Source organism: Panthera tigris, chromosome F3, assembly GCF_018350195.1.
Source record: "Panthera tigris isolate Pti1 chromosome F3, P.tigris_Pti1_mat1.1, whole genome shotgun sequence".
In the NCBI taxonomy this organism is placed as follows: domain Eukaryota; kingdom Metazoa; phylum Chordata; class Mammalia; order Carnivora; family Felidae; genus Panthera; species Panthera tigris.
In genome coordinates, this window is record NC_056678.1 from 21,299,432 (window position 1) to 21,326,842 (window position 27,411).

Sequence of the window (27,411 nt, forward strand, 5' to 3'; positions counted from 1 at the left end):
AGGCTGCAAGTGCAGTTGATGGCCCCTCTTGTTAAAAAAAAAATTAAAAACATTTTTTTTAACGTTTTATTTATTTTTGAGACAGGGAGAGACAGAGCACGAACAGGAGAGGGTCAGAGAGAGGGACACACAGAATCTGAAACAGGCTCCAGGCTCTGAGCAGTCAGCACAGAGCCCGACGCGGGGCTCGAACTCACGGACCGTGAGATCATGACCTGAGTCGAAGTCGGCCACTTAACCGACTGAGCCACCCAGGCCCCCCGCCCAAAAAAAATTTTTTTATGTTCATTCTTGAGAGAGAGAGAGAGAAAGAGAGAAGGAGAGAGAGAGAGACAGAGTGCAAGTGTGTGTGTGGGGGGGGGGAGGGACAGAGGGAGAGGGAGACACAGAATCTCAAGCAGGCTCCAGGCTCTGAGCTGTCAGCACAGAGCCCGATGCGGGGCTCAAATCCATGAACTGCGAGATCATGACCTGAGCCAAAGTCGGACGCTTAACCGACTGAGCCACCCAGGGGCCCCGATGACCGCTCTTTTTAGAGGGTTTGATTTCCATACCCTCTACTTGTTGCTCAGCTCAACCGCAGAGCAAATGCACTGACACAAAATTCTAGAGGACATCAGAACCTTTGTAGACCCAGTAGACTCTGCCAGAGAACACGGTAGCCACCAGGAACAATGTGACAAGGGGAACTATACTTACTCAGCCATCCAGAAATGGCCCTCAAAGAAACAGGATGCAAGGCATAGGCAGAATGACCCGGCGGGCCTCCCAGATTTAGGGGAGTCCAAACTGCAGGCCTCCAGCACCTTCCTGCTACTACTGGTGAGCTAGGGTGGCCCTTGAAGTTTTTAAGGAGAGCCTGCAAAGCCTCCTTAAAGATGACTTCTTTCTGGTGGAGACCAACAACCTGTAGTACACCAGCCATTAAGTCACATGCCTGCACAATAAATTCAGGTCTAGACAGACTAAAGAGTCATTGCCAAGCGCCAGATGCCCTGGAATAGCACTGGCACAGAACTTGTCATGGACTTGTCCCGCTCTCACAGCCATGTTGTATTGGTCACAGTGGACTCCAGCTCCAGACTGGAACATCTCCCCTTCTATCAGCTTGCTGCCTACAATGGGCTCAATTCGTGTGTCGCCCCAGAATTCCTACATTGAAATCCTAGCCTCCGATGCGATGGTGTTAGCAGGCGGGCCTTTGGCAGATGATTAGGTCACGGGGTGGAGCCCTCACGAGTGGGATTCGCGCCCTTATAACAAAGACCCCAGAGAGCTCCCCTCTTATGCCATGAGAGGACACGGCGAGAAGACAGCTGTCTGTGAACCAAGAATTGGGCCCTCGCCGGGTCGACTGGCATCTTCATTTCAGACTCCCCAGCCTCAAATGAGAAATTTCTGCTGTTTGGAAGCCACCTTATGGTATTGTGTTATAGAGCAGCCTGAACTAACTAAGGCACTGCTGCTCTGTTAATGTGAAATTTCCAGAGAAAAACTCTTCCCTAGCGCATATCTTGGTTTTGGATTGTACTGTCCAGCTTGTCCTCCAGCCATCAGCTCAAGATCAGTAACCAGCTGGAACGCAGCACCTGGGTGTCAAGAGAAGACTGCTGCTGGGACTCGCAGGAGGCACTGAAGCCTCACCAGCCCTGAAGAACTTCCCCTTGACCATCACTAGACCCTTTCCCGCAGGGCAGTTTCGTAGCAACTTAGCCTTGGCATTTCCCACCGTCAAGCACTCCCATCCCATCCCAACAGCCAACGAATAGTGGAAGGTAAGTCACAGGCTGTTCGAGCAGACCCGGAAGGTGCCCTCTGGTGAACTAGTGAGAAATTTAAATGTTGACTAGAGCCAGACAGCAGAGGCGACCAACCAGGGGCTGGTGGCACAGGCACTCCCCAGACATGTAGGTAAATCTGGCTTTGCCAAGAGGAACCACGCTGCAGGGAATTCTTACGGGTCATAAAAGCCATTATCGCATTATTACCCTGGAACTCCCTCCTCATTGTTCTGTTCCTGGCTCTGGTTATACCTGAATCAGCACGACCCTGCCTCCTCCTTCGTTACTTATGCCAACATCTGCCAGCCTGAGATCAGGAGCCATGTGTATGTGGTGAAAAGTGACCAACTGCCCTCGATGCCATCTTCTTTGCAAGAACCAGTAGTTGGGATGGGTGTGGGCCAACACAATGGTAATGAGAAATATTTCCCACTTCAGGGGTGCTCTCATTGCCATTGGTCCTGTAAATGGGCTGGACCGTCAATGACCGCGCCCTGGCTGGTCCACAAAAGCAAACTGCAAACCCTCAATGGTTAGGTACTCTCGGAAATCATGCAGAACGTCCCTCAACTCTCATCCTATCTATTGCCTCCTCAGTGCTTGCTTTCCTCTCTCTGGCACCATACCTTAGGCCCTGACGTATTTCATGACCTGCTTTTGGCTTACTTGGATTTGACGGCCTCTTGGATTCCATATTTTATATCTTGGCACTTCTGCTGGTTTAAAGTTTTGCCTGTTCCTTTGGCTTTCAGAATCTTCCATTGACTCTAGTCGAGACTAGTCAATCTGTGGCTTTCAGTACTGCCACTCCCCCACAACCAAGTATGGTCACTGGGAGTAGGGAGGGACACTTCTTTTGAGAAGATGTGGAAATATTTTTCAGATGCATAGGGGCACTTGTACCCCAATGTTTCTAGCAGCACTCTCAACAATAGCCAAATTATGGAAAGAGCCTAAATGTCCATCAACTGATGAATGGATAAAGAAATTGTGGTTTATATACACAATGGAGTACTACGTGGCAATGAGAAAGAATGAAATCTGGCCCTTTGTAGCAACATGGATGGAACTGGAGAGTGTTATGCTAAGTGAAATAAGCCATACTGAGAAAGACAGAGACCATATGGTTTCACTCTTATGTGGATCCTGAGAAACTTAACAGAAGTCTATGGGGGAGGGGAAGAAAAAAAAAAGAGGTTAGAGTGGGAGAGAGCCAAAGCATAAGAGACTCTTAAAAACTGAGAACAAACTGAGGGCTGATGAGGGGTGGGAGGGAGGGGAGGGTGGGTGATGGGTATTGAGGAGGGCACCTTTTGGGATGAGCACTGGGTGTTGTATGGAAACCAATTTGACAATAAACTTCATATATTGAAAAAAAATATTTTTCAGAACTGGATGAAATAGCCTTTTGAAACAAAATTCAAAGTTACCATCTCAGTATAGAGTGATCACATAAGCTGTTAAAATAATAAATGAATTGGGCATGGTTGCATGAATATTTAGGTCGTTTGGGGTTTTTCTGAGAGAGAGTGCACACATGTGCGCAGTGTGCTGGGGAAGGGCAGAGGGAGAGGGAGAGAACCTTAAGCTTGTTGAACATGGGGCCCAACGTGGGGCTCAGTCTCACCACCGTGAGATCACGACCTGAGCCAAAGTTAAGAGTGGGACACTCAACCAGCTGAGCCACCCAGGCACCCGTGCATGTGTAGGTTTTGAAATGATCTCACAGTTCTGGGGCTCCTGGGTGGCTCAGCTGGTTAATCGTGCAACTCTTGATCTTGGCTCGGGTCACAATCTTGTGGGTCCGTGAGTTCGAGCACCACGTCGGGCTCCCTGCTGACAGTGCGAAGCCTCCTTGGGATTCTCTCTCTCTGCCCCGCCCCTTCTCACTCTCTCTCTCTCTCAAAATAAATAAAAACTAAAAACAAATCATCTAACGGTTCTGCCTAATTTTGGGAAGACGCATTGCTTGGCTAAAGCCCTCGGGCACACAGGCTTGGGCTAGAGTGTGTGCTTTCCCAGCTGTGGATGGAGGTGAGGAGGCAGCTTAGAGGTGTATAACCCAGACGACCCTAGGTTGGCATCATTGCAACTGCCATATAATAAGGTACTGCTAGGGAGTTTCTGGTCTTTTGTTTTTGGAGGACAGGAGGATTGGTGGAGAGGGCAGAAATGTAGAAGTGATTGAGAGAACAGAAAAGGTAAAGCATCCTTGATCCTGGGCCTTGTTTCTGTTACTTAAACATAGTGGGGAAACAGCCTGTCCCTGATGGACAAAATGCTATAAAAGTTTCTAGGTCCATTCCTATTTCATTCATATTTTCATATTTCTAGGTCCATTCCTATTCTATTCACGATACATTTTCTCTGTGAAATAATGCTCGGTTGGGTTTTATGGGCTAACTTCATAAACAAAAACCCTTTACAGGTGTGTTTACTAAAATGTTTAAAGTTCTCAGGGATGGCAGGAACACATCTCCAAGGTAAAGTAATAACCTTGGATTAACATGAAGAGGAAACAGGTGGTCTGAAGGACAGAGCAGTCACCAAATAGTTACCATTTCTTTCCATACTAGCAACATGGAAGTTCCCATTATAAGTAGCATTTTACTAACATGCACGATTTTAATAGTATTTTTGTAGTGTAAGATTTTATAATATTATTGATTTTTTTAAGTCTTTAGAGGGTTTGCCATATACCTCAGCACGCTTTCTTATTTACTTGGCTAATTCTTTTCTGTAGCCACATATTTCTAATTGTGTAAGACAAGCACACAGGAGAAGCTTACACTAATTGTGTAAGACGAGTTAGTAGACACTAAGACTTACAAGAATATATTCATATTTAAGATTATCTGTACTAGAAGAGAATACTTCAGAGCATGTATGGATCACATAATGTCATTGCTGTTTGAGAAATAAGCAAGCTGGTAAATTCTATACTGAGAATACATCAGCCCCATGTTTACAGAGATGCTTCTTCAGATTTGAAGCAACATCTATCAGGTAAATGCTTTTGTCCTTTTATTTCTCTATTTTATTTTTTTATTAAAATTTTTTTTAATGTTTGTTTATTTTTGAGAGAGAGAAACAGAGACAGAGAGTGAATGGGGGAGGGGCAGAGAGAGAGGGAGACACAGAATCCAAAGTAGGCTCCAGGCTCTGAGCTGTCAGCACAGAGCCCGATGCGGCCTGACGCGGGGCTCAAATTCATGAACTGTGAGATCATGACCTGAGATGAAGTTGGATGCTTAACCAACTGATCTATCCAGGCACCCCTATTCCTCTATTTTAAAGAGGTCTCCAGGGGTGCCTCGGTGGCTCAGTCAGGTAAGCATCTGACTCTTGGTTTCTGTTCAGGTCATGATCTCACGGTTCATGAGACTGAGCCCCATGATGGGCTCTGCACTGACAGCATGGAGCCTACTTGGGATTCTCTCTCTCCCTCTCTCTACCTCTCCGCCCCCCCACCATAAACTTTTTTTTTTTTTTTAAAGGAGACTCCATAAAAAGAAATCCTTTTAAATTCTTTAATTAGGTGTAAACTTTATATCCAGACCAAGTGTATCTTATTTTTTTTCTTTTACTCAGGAACATTCAAGTGTCACTATGGTGCAATTATCAAGGTTAGATGTGAATATAGGGTAGAACATACAAGGTTGAGTGTGGTCAGGGAGAAAATGACCAAGACGTGCCTGTGAGGAGTTCATAGTATGGTTGGAGAGAAGCCTGAATCTTAAGTACAAGATTACAGTAAAGTGTGATGAACACAATAATAGGGGCAGGTAGAAAGGGCTACGGAGCACATTTGACCTACATCTTCGGAAGTCAAAATTTAGCCCTGTACAGACGCAAAATTCTTTCCAAAGTCGAATGTTGGCTAAAGCTCTTTCCCATAATTACTCTGATTCAATGATCCATCTAAACCTGTTAGATGGTTTCTCTGTCATTACATCATCTCATTGTCTTCTCATGCAGATTCCTGAATTGTGACTGTGTGCATTCCAAGGGCATTCCATATGGCAACCAAAGAAAGGGCAGGAGGTGAGGACAGAGTGCCTCACTCAGGGATGTGGCTGTTATAAGTCAGGCCCCTTCCAGTCACATTACCCTTGGCTCTTCCTATAACATGGGAGAGTCTTTCTTTTTAGGATTTGGTGGCTCAACAGGTCTGGAAGGATTTGGTAAGGGGAGGCTTCCTTGAGCTCTGTTGCTGGGAGAAGACAGGAAATTCAGCAAGTCAAACGGCAAAGGCAAAACCACTGTGGAAGGTTTGTCTGTGGACAAGGACTGGAGCGTGTGGAGGTATCGCAGCTGAGCGGCAGCCGGAGTGCCCGCTAGGATCTCAGCTGCTGTTCTCAGGGACTCGGAGGCGGCCTTCTCCCCTTCCGCAGCGATCACCTAGAGAACGGATGTGCAGAGAAGCAAAGTGACTTTTCCTCCTGTTCCTCCAAGGCTTTCCTCACTATTCAGGGTTCCTCAGCAAACATGGAGCATGGAGCACCTAGTAGGTGACGGGCACTGTCAGGCACAGAGCAGGCTGCCCTGTTTCTCAAGGATCTGGTCCAGGGGAGACAGGTGATACTACTGGTGTAATTTAGGGCAGAATCTGTCAAGGGCCCTGACAAGCAGAGTGAAGTGTTGAGGGAGTTGTTGTGTCTGCTGGGCCTTGAAAGATTAGTAGGATTTTGCCATATTGAGAAAAAGTTGGCCGGCATTCTAGGCAAGGTCGTGGAAGCCTGAAAGGGAGACTCCTAACTGGGGCAAAATGAACGGTAAGCACTTCAGAAGAAAAAGCACCCAGCTCACCATCCAAATGCCACCGTCCAATGGACAAAGAGGACGACCCAGAGATCGGGAAGGTACTCTGCCCAGAGGACCACTTCCTTCCCTCCCTCCTCCTCCTCTCCACACTCTGGGGTTACTGACCTCTTCTGTGGTAGGGTTTTCTCCACGTGCTTTCTGTTCTTTAAGAGACGTCTGTCTCTCCTTCTGTCCTCATTTTCCTTTTCCTGACACCCGTCCCCCCACCCCCACCTCGGTCCTCGGGAGCTGCCGGCAGCCACATCCGTGCCACTCACTGGCGTGGCCGCGTGGAGGCTGCGAGCCGCGCAGCCTTCCCTCGGCTCTGGCATTGTGGGAACCGAGCCCTCATCACGGTCACCCCTGCACAGCTCGCACAGAGGTAGGGACACAGGTCTGGTGTCATTCACATAGAGGTGACGGGTGACTGGCATTCCCTAGGGAAAGGCGGCAGCACAAGAGAAGAGGGATGAAGGGTGGAGAGACGCCCTTAAGGAGAGGGAAGGCAAGACTCCAGAAGGAGGAGGTGGTCACTGTTACCAGTAGCTTCAGAGAGAGGGCGTAAGAGAGATGGTTTTAATAGAGTGGGGTGGGGGGCACAAGCCAGCGTCCTCCCAGCTCCTGCACGGATGGGAGGTGAGGAAGCAAAGGGGACATGTTCTGCAGGAGCAGGCCTGGAGAGCGGGCGCGGCGCTGGCTCACCCGCGCTCTGGCCTGTCTCTGCGCTTCGGCTTCCATAGCCAGTGAGTGCTGGAGCCCGGCCGGCAGCCTCACATCCTTACTGGAAGAGAGAGACAGTGGGCACGTGGGTATGCAGCACTGCTTGCAGCAGCCGGGGCTTCCTACAGGCTGGCCACCTGCGCAGCAAATTCGGACCGCTCCACGGGGTGTGCTGTCCCTAGACTCTGAGGTAGACAGTGGCGGGGGAGAGCATCTCAAAAGTCAGCGCCTCAAATGCAGACTGCTGTTGTCGCTGATGTTACCGTAGAGCTGTGGCTTTTTCTCGACAAGTAGAACACGTTTTTTGGTTGATGGGTTGTTACGATCTTTCCCACTTACAGTTTAGGCTAAATCCCAGCTATTAAATTTGAATACTGAAAACAGTCTTGGGGCACCTGGGTGGCTCGGTCGGTTAAGTGTCTGACTCTTGATTTCGGCCCAGGTCATGATCTCATGGTTTGTGAGACTGAGCCCTACGTAGAGCTCTGTGCTGACAGCATGGAGCCTGCTTGGGATTCTCTCCCTCTCTGCCCCTCCTCCACTCACGTGCTCTCTCTCAAATAAATAAAAGATAAAAAGCACATAACCTTTAAGAAAAAACACGGCCTTGAAGGGCCATACTATTAAGAATAAGGGAACTCATCTAAGTTTATAAAGGAATTGATTTTGAAAAGAGTAGAACTGACCAGACAAGAGTAATACTTAATGTATTACATAAAAGATACAAAATTGTATTTTTACCCTATCTGAAACTATGAAAATCACACAGAAAACAATTTGGCAGTTCCAGGCAAAGTTAAACACAGAGTGACCGTACGGTCCAGTAATTCTATTCCTGGTTGTATCTGAAAACGTGTTTGCACAAAAACTTGCACCTGAGCGGTCACTGCAGTGTTGTTCATAATAGTCCTAAAGTGGAGACAACCCAAATGTCCGTGACTAAATGAGTAGATAAGCCAGATGTGGAGGATTATCTGACCATAAAAAGGAATGACGTGCTGATACCTGCTTCACCATGGAGGAACCTTAAAAACAATATGTTAAGTGAAAGAAGCCAAACGCCAAGGGCCATATAATATATGACTACCTTTGCATGAAATGTCCAGGACCGCCAAATCCAGAGAGGAGACCCGTGCTGTCAGGCTGAGGGGGTAAGTGAGCAGTGAGGGGTTCCTGCCTAATGGGTGTGGGTTTTCTCTTTGGGCTGATGAAAATATTCTGGAATTAGATGGTAGTGATGGTTACACCACTCTGTGAAAATATAACTCTTGATTGTACTTTAAAACGGTTATAATGGTCCATTTTTATGTTATGTGAATTTTATCTCAAAAAAATTTTTTTTAATCCATGAAAGGAATTTGCCTAAATGTTACAGTGGTTCTGTTATGGCTATGAGTACTGGGTAATTTTTTCCTTTTTCCAAATTTATGCTAATGTGGCAATAATACTCAACTCACTGAAAATAATTTTTGAAATTATTAAAAAAAAACCCCAACACATTTCCTTTTATCATATTATCTTTCCTGGTTAATTTCCTACCCACATTTCTGTTCTCTCCACTTTGATTCCCCAGATACAGGTCACTGAATCCAAGGCCACCTGTGGAGGGAAGAGTTGAGATGTCAGTGAGAACCTCCAGGTGAGGGGAGCACCTCTACGCCCTCATGGCCCTTGTTCTGTACTGAGGAAGTACATTTCCTCTGAAAGGACTTTGTGTTAGCATTGCCGTACCTTGCAAAGAGTTGCTTAACTTTGCACGGTGCCACTCAACAAATATTTGTGGAATTAAAGATGGTGTGGTAGGCTGAATAGTGGCTTCCAAAGACAACCGTGTCCTAATGCCCAGAGCCTGTGAATGTTACCCCAGAAGAGCCCTTGCAGATGGGATTAAGTTAGAGGATCTGAAAATGGGGAGAGTATCTTGGGTCTTCCCAGTGGGCCCCAAATGCAGTCACAAGTGTCCTGTTAAGAGGAAAGCAGAGGGAGGTGTGACTACAGGAGAGGAGAAGGTGACGTGATTCTGGGGGCAGAGATTGGAGTGATGGGTTGTGAACACGGAGGAAGGGGCCGCAAGCCGGGGAAGGTGGGGGAGAGGGGGCTGAGAGAAGCTGGAAAATGCAAGGAAACGAATTCTCCCCTCAGAACTTCCAGAAGGAAGTGGCCCTGCTGACTGACACCTTGACTTTGGCCCCAGTGAAGCTGATCTGGCACTTCTGGCCTTCGGAAGTGTAACAGACTAGACCGGCATCATTTGAAGTCCCTGAGTTTGTGGTAATTTGTTACAGAAGCCGTGGGAAACCGATACAGATGGTGTAGTTGTTAAAATCTGTTTTAAGATGCATCTGTTAGAGAAACCAGAGTCTACTGTCTCCCAAATGGCTGTCATTTAAATACAGGTGCCTCCTTCCTGCCAGTGGCACCCACTTCCCAGACCCACAAGGCAGGAGAAAGGCAACTGTGGGCTCTGGAAAGGAGGGGAGGGGACGGAGCTCCGCATGTGGACCCACACTTTTCCTTTTAAATGACTTCTGATGATTTCTTAGTGGCTACACAGTCAGCTAGCTTCGTGCATGGAGGGCCCTGAGGAGGCTGGCTAATCTGCGGGGGGAGGGTTGGGGTGATGAGAGGAAGGGATGTTGAAAAGAGGAGGTGGCGTCTTAAAGGACAAAGAGGGTTTTGCCTGCGGGGAGAAGGGAAGCAGCCCAAGAGGATGCGTGCAAGTATGAAGTGTTGCATGCGGGCCAGGCGCCGAGTGCACGGGGTTAGCTGCCCAGGTGGAGTAGAGGGAGTAACAGTGGGGTCACTCATTCACTCATCCAAAGCACACTATCTGACTGCTGTGGGACAAGCCCGGTGACAGGTGCTGAGAACAGAGAGATGGATAAAATATGACCCCTGCCCTTATGGCGTCCATAATCCAGGAAGACAAATGTGTGAATACATAAAAATTCAGTGTAACAAAGGCAAGCTTGTGTGTCCAGAGTCTGGACCCTTTCCTTTACCCTTTAGAGGGGAGGGATGAATAGGAAGAAAGGCTGAGGGGGACGAGGGGGAACACGCTGGAGTGGTTTTATTTTATTTTTTTTAAATGTTCATTTTTGAGAGAGAGAGAGAGAGAGAGAGAGTGTGAGTGATCGCGGATGAGGGGCAGATAGAGGCAGAGAGAGAGAATCCCAAGCAGGCTCTATGATGTCAGCGTAGAGCCCGACGGGGGGACTCGATACCATGAACTGTGAGACCATGACCTGAGCCGAAATCAAGAGTGGACACTCAACTGATGGAGCCCCCCGGCGCCCCCATGCTAGAGTGGTTTTGAAATCCCAGAGCAGCAACTACCTGTGTTCTTCTTATTCTAACTTTTTTCTTTTTTGGTTCTCTTGTTTTCTTAATTTTCGCCTTTTCCACCAAGATGCTAATCTCAGTTTTATGAGTAACAAGTTGGACAAATCACAGACACCTGGGTACTTCACCTTCTAAGATTAGTGACCGCTCAGGGCCCATCAGACGCAATCGTTACCAACGCCTTTGACCCTGAGGCTCTGCTGTTGGAGGTCCTCCGTTCGACTAGACAACGTTCGTACTCTCCTAACTCAATCATGGGCTCAAGGCCTCAATGACAGGGTCCCTCACTGGTCGTAACTGCCATGTGACTGGCCGGCTGCCCGGAATCCTGCTTTGTTTTCACTCTCAACACCTTTGCCAACTCGTCTCGGTAAGAATCAAAGATGTCCAGCCTGGCCGCGGGCGTGTTTGCTGAGCGTGCTGTGCTGTCTGCGGGCTGGATGGGGCTGCTTGTGAGGTGGTTCTTGCTCCCCAGTTCCTGCCCTAATCCCCAATCAATTAAATGCAGATGACTGGTCAGGAGATTAACCACTAAGGGTCTGTGACATCTTACCTCTTTGGATCTGAAAGTCTTATTTGAACTTAATATTTAACTTTGCTGTTTTCCCAACTAGGCCGTAAGCTCCCAGGAACCATTCCTGATCATCTCTGTATAACCACCACCCTGTCCTGTCCAGCCCCGCCATGCCTGTCAGCTCTTCGCAGTGAGTCCAAAGCCACTGGGGCAGGGTTAAGAGCAGAACCTATGGCAGCGACTGACTAGTCATCACCAGATTGACTCAGGGTCAAATTTGGCGGCCTCTTCCTTAGCGGTCAGCTTAGCAGTGAAGGTCTGGCACATGCTTCCATAGCACATGCTTCAATAAGTGGCTAACGAAGAAATGAATAAAAGAGCTTTTTCAATATACTTGATGTTAAATTTATCTAAGTACCTTTATATCTTGGGCAATGCTCTTCCTCTCTAGAAGAATCTCAGTGAGGGAGCGATGTGCTAGGAGACGCTTCATGGTGGTTTGCACAAGAAACTGGACAGCTTTGGACACGTGAGCAAGACTGCTCAGGAGAAGAGAGGCATTTTCCATTCGGTAGTAGCAGATGGCATCTATCTCCATTATAAACATGTCTTTGGTCACAACCTGGGCAGAAAAAAGAGTTTGGATAACAGGCCTTATGTTAGGGCTCCTTTCCCAGGTGGGGATAGAGAAGCTAAATGTGTTCAAAGGAAAGCTTCTCAGTAAGATTATATCAAGAAAAAAAAAAGTCATTGGCCCACGCTTTATTCAAAATAGATGTTTTTGAAGATTACAGTTTTTATTAAATACAATAAAGAACTCACAATTTAAAGGAATCCTGTTGTAAATGGCTTTGTAAAAATATCAGGAATACTTTTCTTAGGCGAAAACATCCAGTTAATTGTATACCAGACCTTTTTAACCTGAGGCCGAAAGAACCCTGATGCTGAAAGAGAAGCACGTTCTGGGAAACGAGCACTCTGATGAGTTGCTTGCTGGGAGTACGAACGCTAGAGGGCAGACTGGCGACGCACACCAAGAGCCCTATACGCTGCACATTCTCAACATTTCCGTCTTAGACGCTTACCACAAGGACATATTTTAAGGATTTAGCTGCAAAGATGTCATTCACAGCGTTGCTTATTATCATAAAAAATGAGAACTAAATAGTCACCATAGGGAATTGGGAATTGTGGTGTATCCATATGCTATGTGTCCACTGAACACAAAGGGGTAGAAACATAGCTAATATATGCAAACGTGATCACAACAGTGTTGAGTGAAAAAGGCATGTTATGAAGCAGTATGGTATGTATACCTGTCTGTAAATATAACAACACACATAGAAAAATCTGAAAAGATACACTCCAAAATAACAATACCTATAGGTATATATAGAATGGGGCGCCTGAGTGGCTTAGTTGGTTAAGCGTCCAACTCTTGATTTTGGCTCAGGTCATAACTGGGTTCATGGGATCCAGCCCCACATCAGACTCTGTGCTGACAGTGCAGAGCCTGCTTGGGATTTTCTCTCTCTCTCAAAATAAATGGATAAACATTAGAAAAAAGAATTTAGATATGTGTAGGATATAAATATAAATATGTATATATATATACATATATATACCATGTATGTGTATATATATGATATATATAGGATTAGGGGTAAGTTTTATTTCTTCCCTTTTTACCTTTAATTATCCAAATATAAACCTCTTAAAAATTTATGTATTATTTGTATTTACCAAAAGATGGAATGAGAAAGAACTTCAAATGGAAAGTGGGAGACAATTTAGGAAAAGTTCACAAATCTAAATTACTAATACAAAAATCTGGATATTTACTTTTAGTTTTTGTTTTTGTTTTTTTTAGTTTTTTTTTCAACGTTTTTAATTTATTTTTGGGACAGAGAGAGACAGAGCATGAACGGGGGAGGGGCAGAGAGAGAGGGAGACACAGAATCGGAAACAGGCTCCAGGCTCCGAGCCATCAGCCCAGAGCCTGACGCGGGGCTCGAACTCACGGACCGCGAGATCGTGACCTGGCTGAAGTCGGACGCTTAACCGACTGCGCCACCCAGGCGCCCCTACTTTTAGTTTTTAATTGTGGCAAAATACATGTAACATCCAATTTACCATTTTAACTTTTTTTTTTTTTTTTTTTTTTTTTTTAGGGAGAGAGAGTGTGAGCTGGGGAGAGGGGTAGAGGGGAGACAGAGAGACAGAGAGTGAGGAAGAGATTCTCAAGCAGGCTCCATACCCAGCATGGAACCCAATGCAGGGCTCAATCCCATGACCCCAGGGTCATGACCCGAGCTGAAATCAACAAATGCCCAACCGACTGAGTCACCCAGGTGCCCCCTCTCTTTTAACCATTTTTAAGCATACAATTCAGTAGTAGTATGTTATACAAGTCACACTGTGGTACAACCAGTCTCCAGAACTCTCTTTTATCTTGCAGAAGTGAAATCCATTAAACAACTCCCCACTCCTTTCCCCCAACCTCTTCAACCACCATTCTACCTTCTGTCTCTATGAATCTGACTACTCTAGGTACCTCATATAAATGTAATCCTAAGAATATTTGTCTTTTTGTGATGGCTTAATTCACTTAGCTCAATGATCTGAAGGTTCATCCATGATGTACCATATGTCAGAATTTCCTTCCTTTTAAAGGCTGTATAATATTCCATTGTATGTACCACATTTTGTTTTCCAGTCAGTCATCAGTGGACACTAGGATTATTTTCATCTTTGGCTATTGCGAATAATGTTGCCATGAACATAGGGATGCAAATATGTCTTCAAGACCTCGCTTTCAATTCTTTGGGGTATGTACCCAGAAGTGGAATTGCTGGATCAAATGGTTAATTCTATTTTTGATTTTTTGAGGAATTGTTTTCTATAGCAGCTGCACCATTTTACTTTCCCACAAACAGTGCACAACACAATTTCTCTACATCTTTGCTAACCCTTGTTATTTTGTTGCTGCTGTTATTGTTTGTTTTTATAGTAGTGATTCCAACAGGTGTGAGGTGGTATCTCATTGTGGTTTTGATTTGCCTTTCTCTAATGATTAGTCTGTTGAGCATGTGTTCATGTGTTTGTTGGCCATTTGTGTATCTTCTTTGGAGAAATATCTGTTCAAGTCTGTATTAGTTAGGGCTCTCCAGAGAAATAGAATCATTAAATCATTAGGGTGTGTGTGTGTGTGTGTGTGTGTGAGAGAGAGAGAGAGAGAGAGAGAGAGAGAGAGAGAGAGAGAGAGAAACAGTAATTGGCTTACACAATTGTAGAGGCTGATTAGTCCAAAATCTTCAGGGCAGGCCAACAGGCTGAAGACCCAAGGAAGAGTGACATTCCAGCTCGAGGCTGAGAGCAGTCTGCTGGCAGAATTCCCTCCTCCCAATGGGAGGTTAGTCTTATGGCCTTCAACTCATTGGATGAGGCCCACCTACATTATGGAAGGTAATCTACTCAAAATCTACTGATTTAAATATTAGCCTTATCTAAAAAATACCTTCACAACAATACTCAGATATGTTTGACCAAGTTTGGGTGCCATAGCTTAGCTAAGCCAACACGTAAAATTAACCATCACAAAGTCCTTTGCCCATTTTTAATTGAGTTGTTTGCTTTCTTGTTGAGTTATAAGATTTCTTTATATATTCTGAATATTATCAGGTATATTATTTGCAAATATTTTCTTCCATTCCATAGATTACCTGTTCATTCTTTTGATCATGTCCTTTGAAACACAGAAGTTCTTAATTTGATATAGTCCATATCTTTCCTTTTCTACTTTTGAGCTTAAATATTATTTTGCCTTGGATCAGACCTGGTAGCTCAGCCATATGAAATGTAGAAAGAAAGCAAAATCCGTCATTTGGCTTACCTCATGAAAGGGTATCTCCAAGGTTTGGAGACGAAGGTCGACCTTGTGGTAGGTATCCAGGCAGGGCAGAAAGAAGAAAAGGCCTAGAAGAGGGGGCAGGGAAATTAACAGGTGAATCGTCAGTAGGGAGACTGCTTGGGGTTCACCTCTTTGGTGTCAGGTTGCATATTGCATTGTTTTTCTTAGCCTCCAAATACACACAGATCATTGGGCAATCCCACCTCCACCCCTATAATGTGTTTATGGTTGCTAAGGTGACCATATAAATTTTTTTGTTCAATCTAGGACACTTCTGAGGATGAAAGGAGAGCACTGTTACAATGTACTCCAGGAAACTGGCATTAACAGGGATTAACCCCAGCAAAATGGGCTGTATGGTTACCTCGGTCATGGTGCTGACCCCTCCAGATCTTGAGTAACATGTCTGTCCTCTTCCCTAGATTTGAACTCCCTAGCAAGAGTGTCTTATGCACTATTACTAGCTTTAGTGCCTGATGTAGTGACTTTTAGGTGCTCTGTAAAATTATTTTTGAATGCATGCACGTACCAAGATGACAAACTTTAGAGCCAGCAAACTCCCTGTGGTACTTCTTAAAATGTGAGCCCCCGAGGTAGCACAATAGCAATATCATGATACCAGCCATTGAGTTGGCTCATTATTCCTTATGTACTTAATGTAATGTACAGGGTTAATGGGCCATAAATAGTTTTAGATTGATTTATCGAGATTTTCTGAGAGCCAGTGGGCAATGTGGGCTCCAGCAATCGCCAAAGCCTTACTGGAGCCAGCAGCACCTCACAGAGCCCAGGACCTCTCTGAGGAGCAGCCCAGCTACTGGCCCTTTCTAGCCCCAATAAAGAAGGAGGCCGACAATTAGAACCAGAACAAGATGGTCGCTGTCCTAGGCTACAGGGTCTGGTTCTACTTTTATGTAGACCCATCTGCTTGTCCTGAATCGTCAAACTCTGATTTGTGTCCTCTAGTCTAGTCTCTCTTCTCTGCTGTTTCTGTTTTCCTGGCTTAGCACTTGGACCCTTTCCAATATATGCACAGTGGGACTTTGTTCCTTCCTATGACTTCCTGGCTGGCTTGGATCTCTAAACCCCAATGACTAGACTTTATAGACTAACCATGCTTCTATCTGTGTACCATAATCAGCTCGGACCTCTGGAGAGCAACTCTACTAAACTGTAAGGTCCTAGAGATCAGAAACCATGTCTCATTTATCCACCTTCATCTCCCTGGTAGTTTTTTTTTTTTTTTTTTTTTTTTTTTTAATGTTTATTTATTTTTGAGAGAGAGAGAGAGAGGGAGAGAGAGGAAATGAATGAGTCGGGGAGGGGCAGAGAGAGAGGGAGACACAGAATCTGAAGCAGGATCCAGGCTCTGAGCTGTCAGCACAGAGCCTGATGCAGGCTCAAACTCACGGAACAGTGAGATCATGACCTGAGCCAAAGTCTGCCGCTTAACCAACTGAGCCACCCAGGTGCCCCCATCTCCCTGGTAGTTATATAGTATCTAAAACACAGGAGGTGCTCAGTCTATGTTTTCTAAGTTCCATGAACCAAAGGCCAATTTTCCACTTGGATGCTAGACTTTGCCTATCTCCCATGGTTTGGTCTGACCCCTAGATTCTGAACTAGCTCAGCTTTGCTCTGAGAATTGACAGCACTCTAACCAAATACACGTTCTGCTCAAACCAGTGCCCAGCCATGGGCCCTAAGCCTACTAGCTACTCCAGCCAGCCTGGCCCTGGCATTTGACTTTCTGCACCCATCCTCTCTCTTGGTCACTGTGACCTGGTGGTAATGCTCTCTGACTAATCTTTCATAACCTGTGCTACAAATAACAGAGGGGTGCCTGGGTGGCTCAGTCGGCTAAGCATCCAGCTCCTAGTTTTGGTTCAGGTCATGATCTTACGGCTCTTGAGTTTGAGCCCCACATTGGGCTCTGTGCTGATGGCACAGAGCCTGCTTGGATTCTCTCTTTCTTCCTCACTGCCCCTCACCTGCTCTCTCTCTCTCTCTCAAAATAAATAAACTTAAAAACTTTAAAAAGATTAGAAAATGCAAATACCATGGATCAAGTTATTTCATATAATCTGGGGTCCATATGACAAATATGCATGGATTGAAGAAATTGGCAAGTCAATGGGGGATAAAAATGTGTTTCGTACCAGGGCCTTTGGCTCTTCCAGGAAGTAGATGTCCCAGTCGGAATATTATTACTCTCTCATACTCCTGTACAACCTAAAGGGAAAGATTATACTTTTGAAACATTCCAAGAAAGAAAAATAAAGTCTTCAAAAGGCCTTGGCAAGAGAGTGATCCTAAATATCAGAAAACTTTAGTTCTGAGAACCAAGAAGAAATTTCTATTAATATTTACATTTCCAAAATCTACACTTAGCAAGTGTAGAATTTCAGACATGTTATTTTTTTGAACCCATGAACAGAATTTTGTTTAAAGAGTCATGATTATTTAAAAAAATACTTCTACTATGTCCAACATATCTAAGTCAAGAAAATCACAGCATGTTTTATCTTGTATTTTCCTGGGACTTCTGCATTATTAGCTTTTATATGTATCATGCATTAGCTATTTAATAGAGAGGGTATATTTTAATACCACTTGTGATATTTTGTTTCAAACTGCAATTTTTCTGAGGTTGCTTCAAAATCATTCAATTGGCTTTTAATTTGTCTATTCTCATTGGTGATGTATCTAGAAAAATTAAGTGCACCCTGAAAATGTGTAGTTATTTTGTAAATGGCAAAAGGGGAGACTCTCTGTGTAGAAATGTCTGTATTAGAAGAGAGACAGGAAAGTTAATGAACACTACTTCAAAAATAAACTTCATTTTCTGGCCCAGTATCAAGATTTGGGTCCTAATGCTTGCTTATCATTAGCTTACATGGTCTGTTGTTTTGTATATATGCCCCCACCTGTGAACTGTTGAATGAACAAACGATCATTTGTGACTGAGCCATATCTATTTTCGTTCTTCATTCTCTTTCCGCTTTAGAAAGCTCCACTGAGGGGTGCGGGTGGCTCATTCTGTTAAGCGTTCAACTCTTGGTTTCAGCTCAGGTCATGATCTCAGAGTTCATGAGTTCAAGCCCCACGTCAGGTTCTGTGCTGGCAGCGCAGAGCCTCCGTGGGATTCTCTCTCACTCTCTCTCTGTTCCTCTCAAAACAAAATAGTCAATTATTAAAATGTAACAAAGAGACCAAAAGTAACACATGTTGAAGTGTTCTTCTTAGGGTAACAGGCTCCACTTCCCCACTATAAGTCCCTTGGGGTCAAGAACCATGTCTTGTTGATCCTGCTGAGTCTTATAGCTCCTGTGCCTGAACGCTGCCTTGCTTGGTGAAACAACGAATGAGAATGAATGTCTAGATTTGGTTTCCAGAGCAGGCCCCAGGCGCCCACAATTTCTTAGCTCTCTAGCATTACTTATTTCTTTTCTGCTTTTATTGGAAGAAACAAATTCTTCCTAGAGACGAAGAGGAGTCTCACTCCTTCAAGACCTTGCTCAAATGTAATACCTCATTCTGCTTCAGTATGCTCTTCTTAATTGGCTTTTAGGGTTTACCATCTTAAGTGGCCGGACCTGAGAGCCTTCGCCACAATGCGTGGCTGAGTTAGTGTTGGACTCTATGGCAGCCATACAGGTGCTCAGATCCCCCTTCAAAAGAACCTGCTACCCACTATCTGCTGTCTATAGAAGACACATTTTGGATTAAACGTTACACGTAGATGGAAAGCAAAAGGATAGGAAAGACATACCACACAAACAGCAACCAAAAGAAAGCAGAAGCAGCTATACTGATACCAGACAAAATGGAATTTAAAACAAACACACAAAAATGTTATAGGTGATAAAGAGGGACACTACATAACAATAAAAGGGTTGATGCATTAGGAAAGTATAACAATGATAAACATGTATGCACCTAAAAACAGAGATCTAAAATATAAGAAGCAAACACCAAGAGAACTGAAAACAGAAATAGACAATTCAAGCAACCCTAATAGTTGGAGATTTTAATATTCCACTTCCCTTTTTTTTAAGTTTATTAATTTATTTTGAGAGAGACAGAAAGAGTGTGAGCAAGTAGAGGAGGGGCACAGAAAGAGAGGGAGAGTGAGAGAATCCCAATCAGGCTCTGCACTGACAGTGCAGAGCCTGATATGGGGCTCGAACTCATGAACCGTGAGATCATGACTGTAACCGAAGTCGGACACTTAACCAAATGAGCCACCGAGGCACCCCTTTAACATTCCACTTTCAATCATGGACAGAACAACTAGACAGAAGACAAAAAAGGAAACGAGACTTGAACAACACGATACACAAATTAGACCTAACAGATGCTGACACACAACTCCACCCAACAACAGCGAAGTACGCTTTCTTCTCAAGAATGCAGGAAATCTCTCGAGGATAGACTAAATGCTAGCCATAAAATAAACCTCGATAAATTTAAAACTACTGAAATTACACACAAAGTATATTATCTGACTACAAAGGAATGAAGTTAGACATCATTAACAAGGAAATTTGGGGAATTTGCAAATATATAGAAGCTGAACAACACACTCTAAAATAACTAATGGATCAAAGAAGAACTCAAAAGAGAAATTAGAAAATATTTTGACTGAGTGAAAACAATAACACAAGATACCAAAACATATGGGATGCAGCTAAAGCAGCGCTGAGAGGAAAATTTACAGCTGTAGATGCCTATAATAAAAAAGAAGAAATATCTCAAAATAAAACCCTAATTGTCTACCTTAAGACACTGGAAATAGAAGAGCAAACTAAACCTAAAAAAAGCACAAAGAAGAAAATAACGAAGATTAGAGTGGAAATAAATGCAATTGAAATTAGAAAACCAATAGAGAAAATCAACTAAGCCAAAAGTTGGTTCTTCAAAAAGATCAACAAAATTGTCAAATATTTAGCTAACCTGACCAAGAAAAAAAAAGAAGACTCAAATTTCCAAAAACAGGAATGAAAAGGAATGACAGGAACATCACTTCGGTCCTTATAGGGGGAAAAAAAAAGATTATAAAAGAAAATACTATGAACAACTATATGCCCCAAATTAGATAATTGAGGTGAAATGGACAAATTCCTATATAGACACAGTGACCAAAACTGACTTGAGAAAAAAGAAACCTGAAAAGACCTAGAAGTAAATGACTGAATTAGTAGTTTTAAAATTTCTCATAGAGAAAAGTCCAGGACCAGAGGCTTCACTGGTAAATTGTGTCATCCATTTGACAAGGAAGTAATATCAGTTCTTCACAGATTCTCCCAAAAACAGAAGAGGAGGAAAATATGTCCAACTCATTCTCTGAGGCCAGTGTTGTCCTGGTCCCAAAACAAGAGTGAGACATCACAGGAAAAGAAAACTGCAGACCAGTATCTCCTATGAACATAGATGTGAAATCCTCAACAAACTGCCAGCAGCCTGAATCCAGAAACCGGTGAAAAGGATTTTACACAACAACCAAGTGGGATTTATGTTAGGAATACGCAGTTGATATAACATTCAAAATTCAGTGAATGTAATACACCGTATCAATGGAATAAAGGGCAAATACCACGTGATCATCTCAATGGGTGCAGAAAAGGTGTGGGACAATATTCAACACCCTTTCCTGAAGAGAGAGGAGGCGGAGGAGGAGGAAGAGAAGGTCTTAACGTGAGGAGTATAATCAGCAATGGCCCCAGCAGCACGTGTAGCATTCCAGCCAAGGACATGCTCTTCCCCAGCAGCTCCAGACACTGGTAACAATGGCAGGGGTCTTAGGGCCTGGCTGTTTCTGCCCATCATGAAGCAAACTTAGCTCTGGAGTTCCCTTTCAGGCCAACACGACCTTGGGGCCGTGCCACAGTCTGAGGCTCTTTCTGTCCAATCCTCCCTTCACTTCTTACAGCACAGGTATCAGAACCGCATCATTGTCTGAAGGCTTTCTTTGCCTACTCTTATTCTCTCTCCCCTTAGTCTTTCATAGAAAATGCCTCCCAATAAACCCCTTGCACTTATGTTCCTGTCTTGGCACGTGCTTCCTGAATAGACATGGTCTTTGGTCTTCATTTACTTTGAGGACAGGCACGTGGGCCAAAGAGAATCATCGTTCATAGTACAGAAGCTGCCTGAGAAGTTTCCTGGAGGTGCCAGAAGTGGACATCATGATCTATTCTGGGTTGATCTTTGTGTCGCAGAGTGCAGATGACCTAGACAGAGCCCCTGACCTGAGGGCTCTCAGTCTAACGGGAGAGACTGGGTGCCAACAAAGATTATACACGTGCTAAGTGCTAGAATGGATGTGAAAGCAGAGAGACACGAGAGCACCGGGAAGGAAATGACAGTCTTGGGGAGTCCGGGAAGGCTTCGCAGTTACATTTGAGCAAGGTCTGAAAGGAGTAAGAGCTCTCCTGGCAGACAAGTGGGCGGAAGGCCATTCCATGCAGAGCAGATGGCACATACCAAACCGCAGAAACGTGGACGTGTGGTCAGTGAGAGGCACCGGGAGATTACGTATTGGGTCCTCACGGAATCTCACCTTTATGCAGAACCAGATAGAAAAAGGGAAGGTCACAATGACGAAGAGCAGGGATGTGAGGACGAGAAGCCATTCACAGGCCCCTAAACCTGAAGACTTGGTACCTAAAAAAAAGTCAGGGAATAATTATATTAGAACTTTACCATATTCACTGACTAGCACTTGTTGGTCAGTCCTTGGTATTAGGGGCAGGGCAGACTTTGCTGGAAATTTAGAGTGAGGTGGATGTCAGTGGTCAGTTCCCATGATAGGGCGTGTCTGTGAAGGGCTATGCGGGCCTGTGGAAGGTGGAGAAGATTCCTGGAAAGGGGCGGGGGGTGCCTCAAATAAGTACAGAATCTGGGCGGAAGGTCTGGGTTCGAGTTCTGGCTCCACCATTTTCTGTCAAATGACCTTAAGCAAGGCACGTGATCTTTCTGAACCTGATTTCTCATCTATGCAATGGGGAGGCTAACTATGCTATATCTGTTATATAGACATAACACTATCTCATAAAATCTCATACCAACACTCTCATGAGACATTTTTCATAGTATCGATGTATGAAATGGCATAGATGTACAAAAAGTACTGAAGTATGCTTCTCATGTACCACGTGTTGAATCCGAGGAGACCGGACCTCTGGTCCAGTGCAAAGGCTCATCTTCCCTGAGCTTACTTCCCCCTCCACTCCTGCCCCAAATGTCCGGATTCCTCCATTGGAGTCCCTTCTTTGGATCAGGGTGTGGATCTCCAGACAGTCGTTACCAAAGTAATGATGAACTGGACTGCAGAACATCCGGGTTACTTGGGTGATAAAGGAAAATGTATGAGGGAAAGTTAATCTCAAGAACACAAGCTTCTTGGGGCCTTGTCTTGGTTACATTGTATCCTCAGGGCCTACAATAGTGTCTGACACAACATAGGTGCTCCATAAATATTTGTTGAATCATAAGACTGAAGAAGTGGAGAGTGAAAATTAGTTAAATGTAATAGTTATGGAAATCTCAAGAATTTTAATCTCCAAGGTACCGTGACACTGGCCGAAGGGATATGATTTGTGAGTTTAAAAACCTCGTAGAGGACTAGAAGGTGACTAATCATTAGGAAGGGTGAAAAGTCTATTTTTGAGGGATGGAAAAAAGAGGACAATGAATCGGTAGGCTTGAATATTTGATTTCCACGTCTGTAAAATAGTTGGAAAGGTCATCACCAAATTGATCACTTGAAGAAAACAGATGCAAATCTATACTAGCACAAAACTAGTGTCGGCACTAAATGCTATAGTACATAGTTCCCCAGGTCTGTCCCATGGAACACTAATCCCACAGGGTGCCCCACAAACCAAGAGTTCCCTGGCTAAACAAGTTTAGGAAATACTGTGTACTGTATCCCAGTGTTCACCTGCATACTGAAGCTACGAGTGTCCCTGCAGTAAAGAAGCATTCTTAGCTTTGTTTAACCTAGGATTTCCCAGACACTTGGCCAGGCAAGTTTTCTCCAAGGAAATTCATGTTCTATAAAATTTATTTCCTTTGCAATCTATTTTGGGAAATGCTACTCTAGCAACATCATATTAATTTCTTTTTTTTTTTCTTTTTTTTCAACGTTTTTTTTTTTTTTTTTTTTTTTTTTTTTTATTTATTTTTGGGACAGGGAGAGACAGAGCATGAACGGGGAAGGGGCAGAGAGAGAGGGAGACACAGAATCGGAAACAGGCTCCAGGCTCCGAGCCATCAGCCCAGAGCCTGACGCGGGGCTCGAACTCACGGACCGCGAGATCGTGACCTGGCTGAAGTCGGACGCTTAACCGACTGCGCCACCCAGGCGCCCCAACATCATATTAATTTCTACAGCATTCTTTCTTAGGGGCAGTAAGGGTGTTATTGCCATGTTTAATTAGTTTATAAATATATTTCATTTGCCAGTGGTAACCGTGCAAGTAAAAATAAATAAAAGTACATACAGACAAAATAACATCTTAGGAGGGAAGGAAGGCCTCAAAATGCCTTCCTACAGTAGTTAGGGATGTGAACAGAAAACTAACAGTTATATTCCAAATCTAGCTTATAGCTTTACTCACAAAATATTATTCTGTTGGAATGAGTTCCTTGTATACTCAATTTGGTTTAAGTGAATGGTGAAATATTAAATGTTAAGGCAGAAGGAGCCTTAGATATGACATAATCTAAGAATCTCCAACATTTCGGTAAGGTGAAGCTCTACTCACGTCCGAAGCAGCCTGGCCATGGGAGTGTGGCTCTAGGTGAGAAGGGGATGTTGTTTCTCTTGCTCCCTGTCCCCTGGAAGCCACAGAAAGTTCAGACAAGGGCTCAGCAAGGCCGACTCACCTTCAGTGAGACTTCTCATCTATTGCTTGGAGTCTTGGGCTCCAGTCATTTAATAGCTGGAGAAACTGAGTGAAGCCCACGAAGGCGACGTTACTTGCCTGAGGCCACATAGCCGGTTGGTGGCAGTGCCGGGACCACGACCACAAAGCAGGAGTGGTACCACGCAAGGATGGGCTTTTCAGTCAGACCACCTTACTCTGGAATTCTGGCTCCTCCACTTCCCAGCTGTAGGTTTTTGGTAAGTTATTTAATTTCTCACCATGCTTCCTCATCAGTGATATGGGAATGATAATACTCAGTAAAATACCCAGTGTGTGCCTGGCACAGAGTTAAAACTCCATACGGGGCAGGGGGCGGGGGCTTTCTCCCTTGACTATCCTGCCAATGTGGTCTGAGGCATAATACTTACCTCTAACCTCATCCATACTGTGGCATTGACCCAACAAACCTTTAATGACCAGAAGTTTCTGACTGATGAAAGGGCTCAGTTGGGCAAAACAGAATTAACACGGTCCGTATAAACTGCATCCCAGCTGCAGGAATCTTTCATAAGTCATAGCTTTCAACGTTCCAGCATACACTGTTTTGCTGGTAACCAGGAAATTATGTTAAAATTTTATTGCCAGCAGGAAGCAGTACAACACACTATTCCTTATTTACTATCCTCTAGACCCTTGTCATTCTACACTGAAGGTGTAATGATTTTTTTCTCTTCCATTCATTATGAAAAGGACTGGAAGCAGATATATTTGTTCCTAAGAGTGGCTTCACCCCCAGAAGCCAAAAATATCTATTTCCCTATGATTCCCTCCTTCAGTCTAACTTTCCTCTCTCTTCCAAGGAATCTGTGCAAATTTGGTATATTCTCTGCTCCAAGCTTTGTGCAAAGTGCTTTGGATGGCATATCTCCTTGTACCCTCACCTCTTTCCTCCAAGGTACCTATTGTTGTTGTCCCTGGTGCTTAGGTGGTTAAGGCCCTGCCTCTGATCACATGGCTAGTTAGCTGAGTTGGAATCCAGGTCTGACTCTTCTCTCCTTGGCTCTGCTGTCAAATGATCATCCCAAAGAAAGTTTAAAATACTTTTAGGTAAGACTGGGGATGAGGAGAGAATAATAAGCTACATAGTCGGGTAGAACCACCAACTCAAGAATGTCTTCACTTAAATTAGGTGCCCATATACTCATTAGCCACGAAAACCAGCTGCACATTCCTTTGCCATGTTCACTGGTGCCCAACCTGGACCACACTCCCCTCCGCTTCCCACCCATGGCTGGCCTCTAAGACCAACGGTATTCAGTTGATGTTATTTGTATTTCTTATGTATTTTGGTCCCCACCACTTGGTGGAGGGTTGGTGGGTCCTAACCAATTTAGGCCTTTCATTCCCTGGGAATCTGAGCAGGACCCGGAGGTTGCTCTGGCGTCGGTGGCTCTCGGTGCCATGACTCGTTCCACTTGATGTGACATCCCGTGGTACCACCTGGAGAGATACCCCCCCACCTTCCTGCCCATATCCCCCGTCCTCCCCTACCTTCCTCGGGCCGCTCGCTCTCCAGCAGCGCCGCCACCTCTGTGCCCTCCTCACCGGAGCCGCGGACCTCATCCACGTCCACCACGGTGGCTGCGGGCGCTGGGGGCTCCCCCCGGCTCCCCGCCCGCTCCCGCCCGGCGTCCGGGCGCCCACGGCCACCGCCGCCCCTCTCGGTCTTCGCCCTCCTGTTCTCCCTGTGGGGGGATCCGGCGCCTCTCCCGCGGGCCTCTCTGGAGGAGCTCCGAGCCCTCCTCTCCATCGTCGGAAGCTGGCCCGGGATCGCGGTCCCTGCAGAGTGGCGCGCCGGCGGGACCAGGGACCATCTTGACCGTGGGCGGGCCCGGGCGGTGCGCGGGGCGGGGCTCTGCTCGCCCGGAGGCGGGACGGCGATTCCCCGAGGCACGCCCGCCCGCCCAGCCCGGCGACTCGCGCGACCTTGGCCACGAGGCGTTTGTGAGAAGCCCGCGTGCCGCTTGCTGTGGCATCAACATGCGTTTCTACGGACGACGATTTGAGCTGTAAGGCAGGTTCGGTTGCCTGACCCACCGCGGAGGCTCGCAGATCGCCGAAGGGGCGGTGGCGCTCTGCGCGGTCTAGGAACTAGGGACGTGGTCCTCGAGGGGGCGCTAGACAGCTTAAGGGAACAGAATATAGGTCGTCAAATTAGGGTAACCCTAAAGTAAAATGAGAAACTTCTCCCAAGCGTCCCCTTACCCCCTGGAGGCTGCCGCAGGGCGCCTTTCCCCTCTCGCCCTCATTTATTTTATATCCTGGCCCTGCTCTTGCAAGTGCTTTCAAAGTGGAATTAGTGTCGTCGGACTACTTTTGGGAGGATCCACATTTCAAAAGGTGGGGGGATTAGGGAAACTCTTTAGGCCTCTCTCTCTCTCTCTTTCTTATTTACATTTATATTTCTTTTTTTTATTAACTTATTATTGTGTTTACTAATGCTTAAGCCTGTTGATGATGTAATGCTTCTTGAAGAATCATAGAGGGGAAGGGATCTGATTTTTTTTTTAAGGATGCTTTTGTCCTTTGCTAGGCTCCGTTCCCATGTTTCCTTGATGAAGGCAGGACTGTCACTTTTTCAGGTTCCTGGCCATGCTCCATCCAGCAACAAACTGGGGGAGCTGACCCACTCACTTCTGAGGAACTTGAAACATTGAATAAATTTATTTCTCTTTTACTATTAATCATTTCTCACTGAATGGGTAACGCTTCAAACTCAAGATTGAGGATTCTGCTCCAATACCGCAGATCACGATGGCAGAAATGTTTTTTATTTTCCAATAGTTACTGAGTTCACACAGGTTTTCCTGTCAAAAACCTTATTAAAGAATGTGGACCCGAAGTAACTCCCATGGCTCTGGAAAAACCACTCCAGTACTTTCTTCCATATATTCTAAATTAGGTCACTGGGAATAAAATAAAGGATTAGTAATAAAGTAACTTAAATAGATTTAGCTTTTACTCTCTAAACCTGATTCTTGCATGGTAGTAATGTAAGAGAGGCAAATGTTTCTTTCGAGTGCCTGCCTCAATTTATAGTTCCTGCCTAGAGCAGGACACTGAGAAAAATTCTGAAGCTTCATTTGGTCCATAGAGGGAAAAGTATCATGATTACCTAATATTCACTCAAATTAATAGTTGCTATTAAACACAGTTTATCATCCTGTAAATATTTTCCTGTTCAGAAAAGCCTGAAACCGATGATAGTATTTGTTTTTCTTCTCAGCCTTTGATTCTGTTACAAATTAATTGGACCTGGGGTCCTAGCTATAGATTCTTAAAGTAAACTTGGCTCTCAATTTTTACTCCAGGAATTGGCAGGCTATCTGGCCAAATGATAATCTCAAAATCGCACCCTGTCTGCCAAGAAGATAGAGGGATTTCTGGCCGGAGAAAAATTGATGAGAA

The 27,411-nt window shown here is 44.9% G+C and overlaps 1 protein-coding gene and 1 long non-coding RNA gene across 10 annotated transcripts; one reads left to right on the forward strand and one right to left on the reverse strand.

Moving 5' to 3' along the window:
• Nucleotides 1-1,230: 1,230 nt before the first annotated feature.
• On the forward strand, nucleotides 1,231-11,948 carry LOC122235806. 7 transcript variants are annotated; one of them, XR_006213857.1, is made up of 6 exons: nucleotides 6,179-6,643; nucleotides 8,878-8,943; nucleotides 9,447-9,575; nucleotides 10,714-11,016; nucleotides 11,261-11,350; nucleotides 11,612-11,948. It is a non-coding gene; the product is annotated as an uncharacterized LOC122235806 (long non-coding RNA). The 7 variants fall into 7 exon arrangements; XR_006213858.1 differs by having other exon boundaries at nucleotides 11,615-11,948; XR_006213859.1 differs by lacking the exons at nucleotides 6,179-6,643; nucleotides 11,612-11,948 and adding an exon at nucleotides 1,231-1,775 and having other exon boundaries at nucleotides 11,261-11,553.
• On the reverse strand, nucleotides 5,904-25,881 carry NPHS2 (NPHS2 stomatin family member, podocin). Of its 3 annotated transcripts, XM_042975988.1 has the most exons (9): nucleotides 25,495-25,649; nucleotides 23,842-23,914; nucleotides 21,633-21,736; nucleotides 17,230-17,302; nucleotides 15,053-15,135; nucleotides 11,579-11,782; nucleotides 8,848-8,903; nucleotides 7,287-7,365; nucleotides 5,904-6,182 (listed from the first exon to the last, which is right to left on the reverse strand). In XM_042975988.1, the coding sequence occupies exons 1-9, from the start codon at nucleotides 25,564-25,566 to the stop codon at nucleotides 5,904-5,906; spliced, it is 1,023 nt and encodes a 340-aa protein (XP_042831922.1). In that variant the 5' UTR covers nucleotides 25,567-25,649. The 3 variants fall into 3 exon arrangements, with proteins under 3 accessions (XP_042831922.1, XP_042831920.1, XP_042831921.1); XM_042975986.1 differs by lacking the exon at nucleotides 23,842-23,914 and having other exon boundaries at nucleotides 25,495-25,881; XM_042975987.1 differs by lacking the exons at nucleotides 7,287-7,365; nucleotides 23,842-23,914 and having other exon boundaries at nucleotides 8,844-8,903; nucleotides 25,495-25,880.
• Between the last annotated feature and the right edge of the window lie 1,530 nt (nucleotides 25,882-27,411).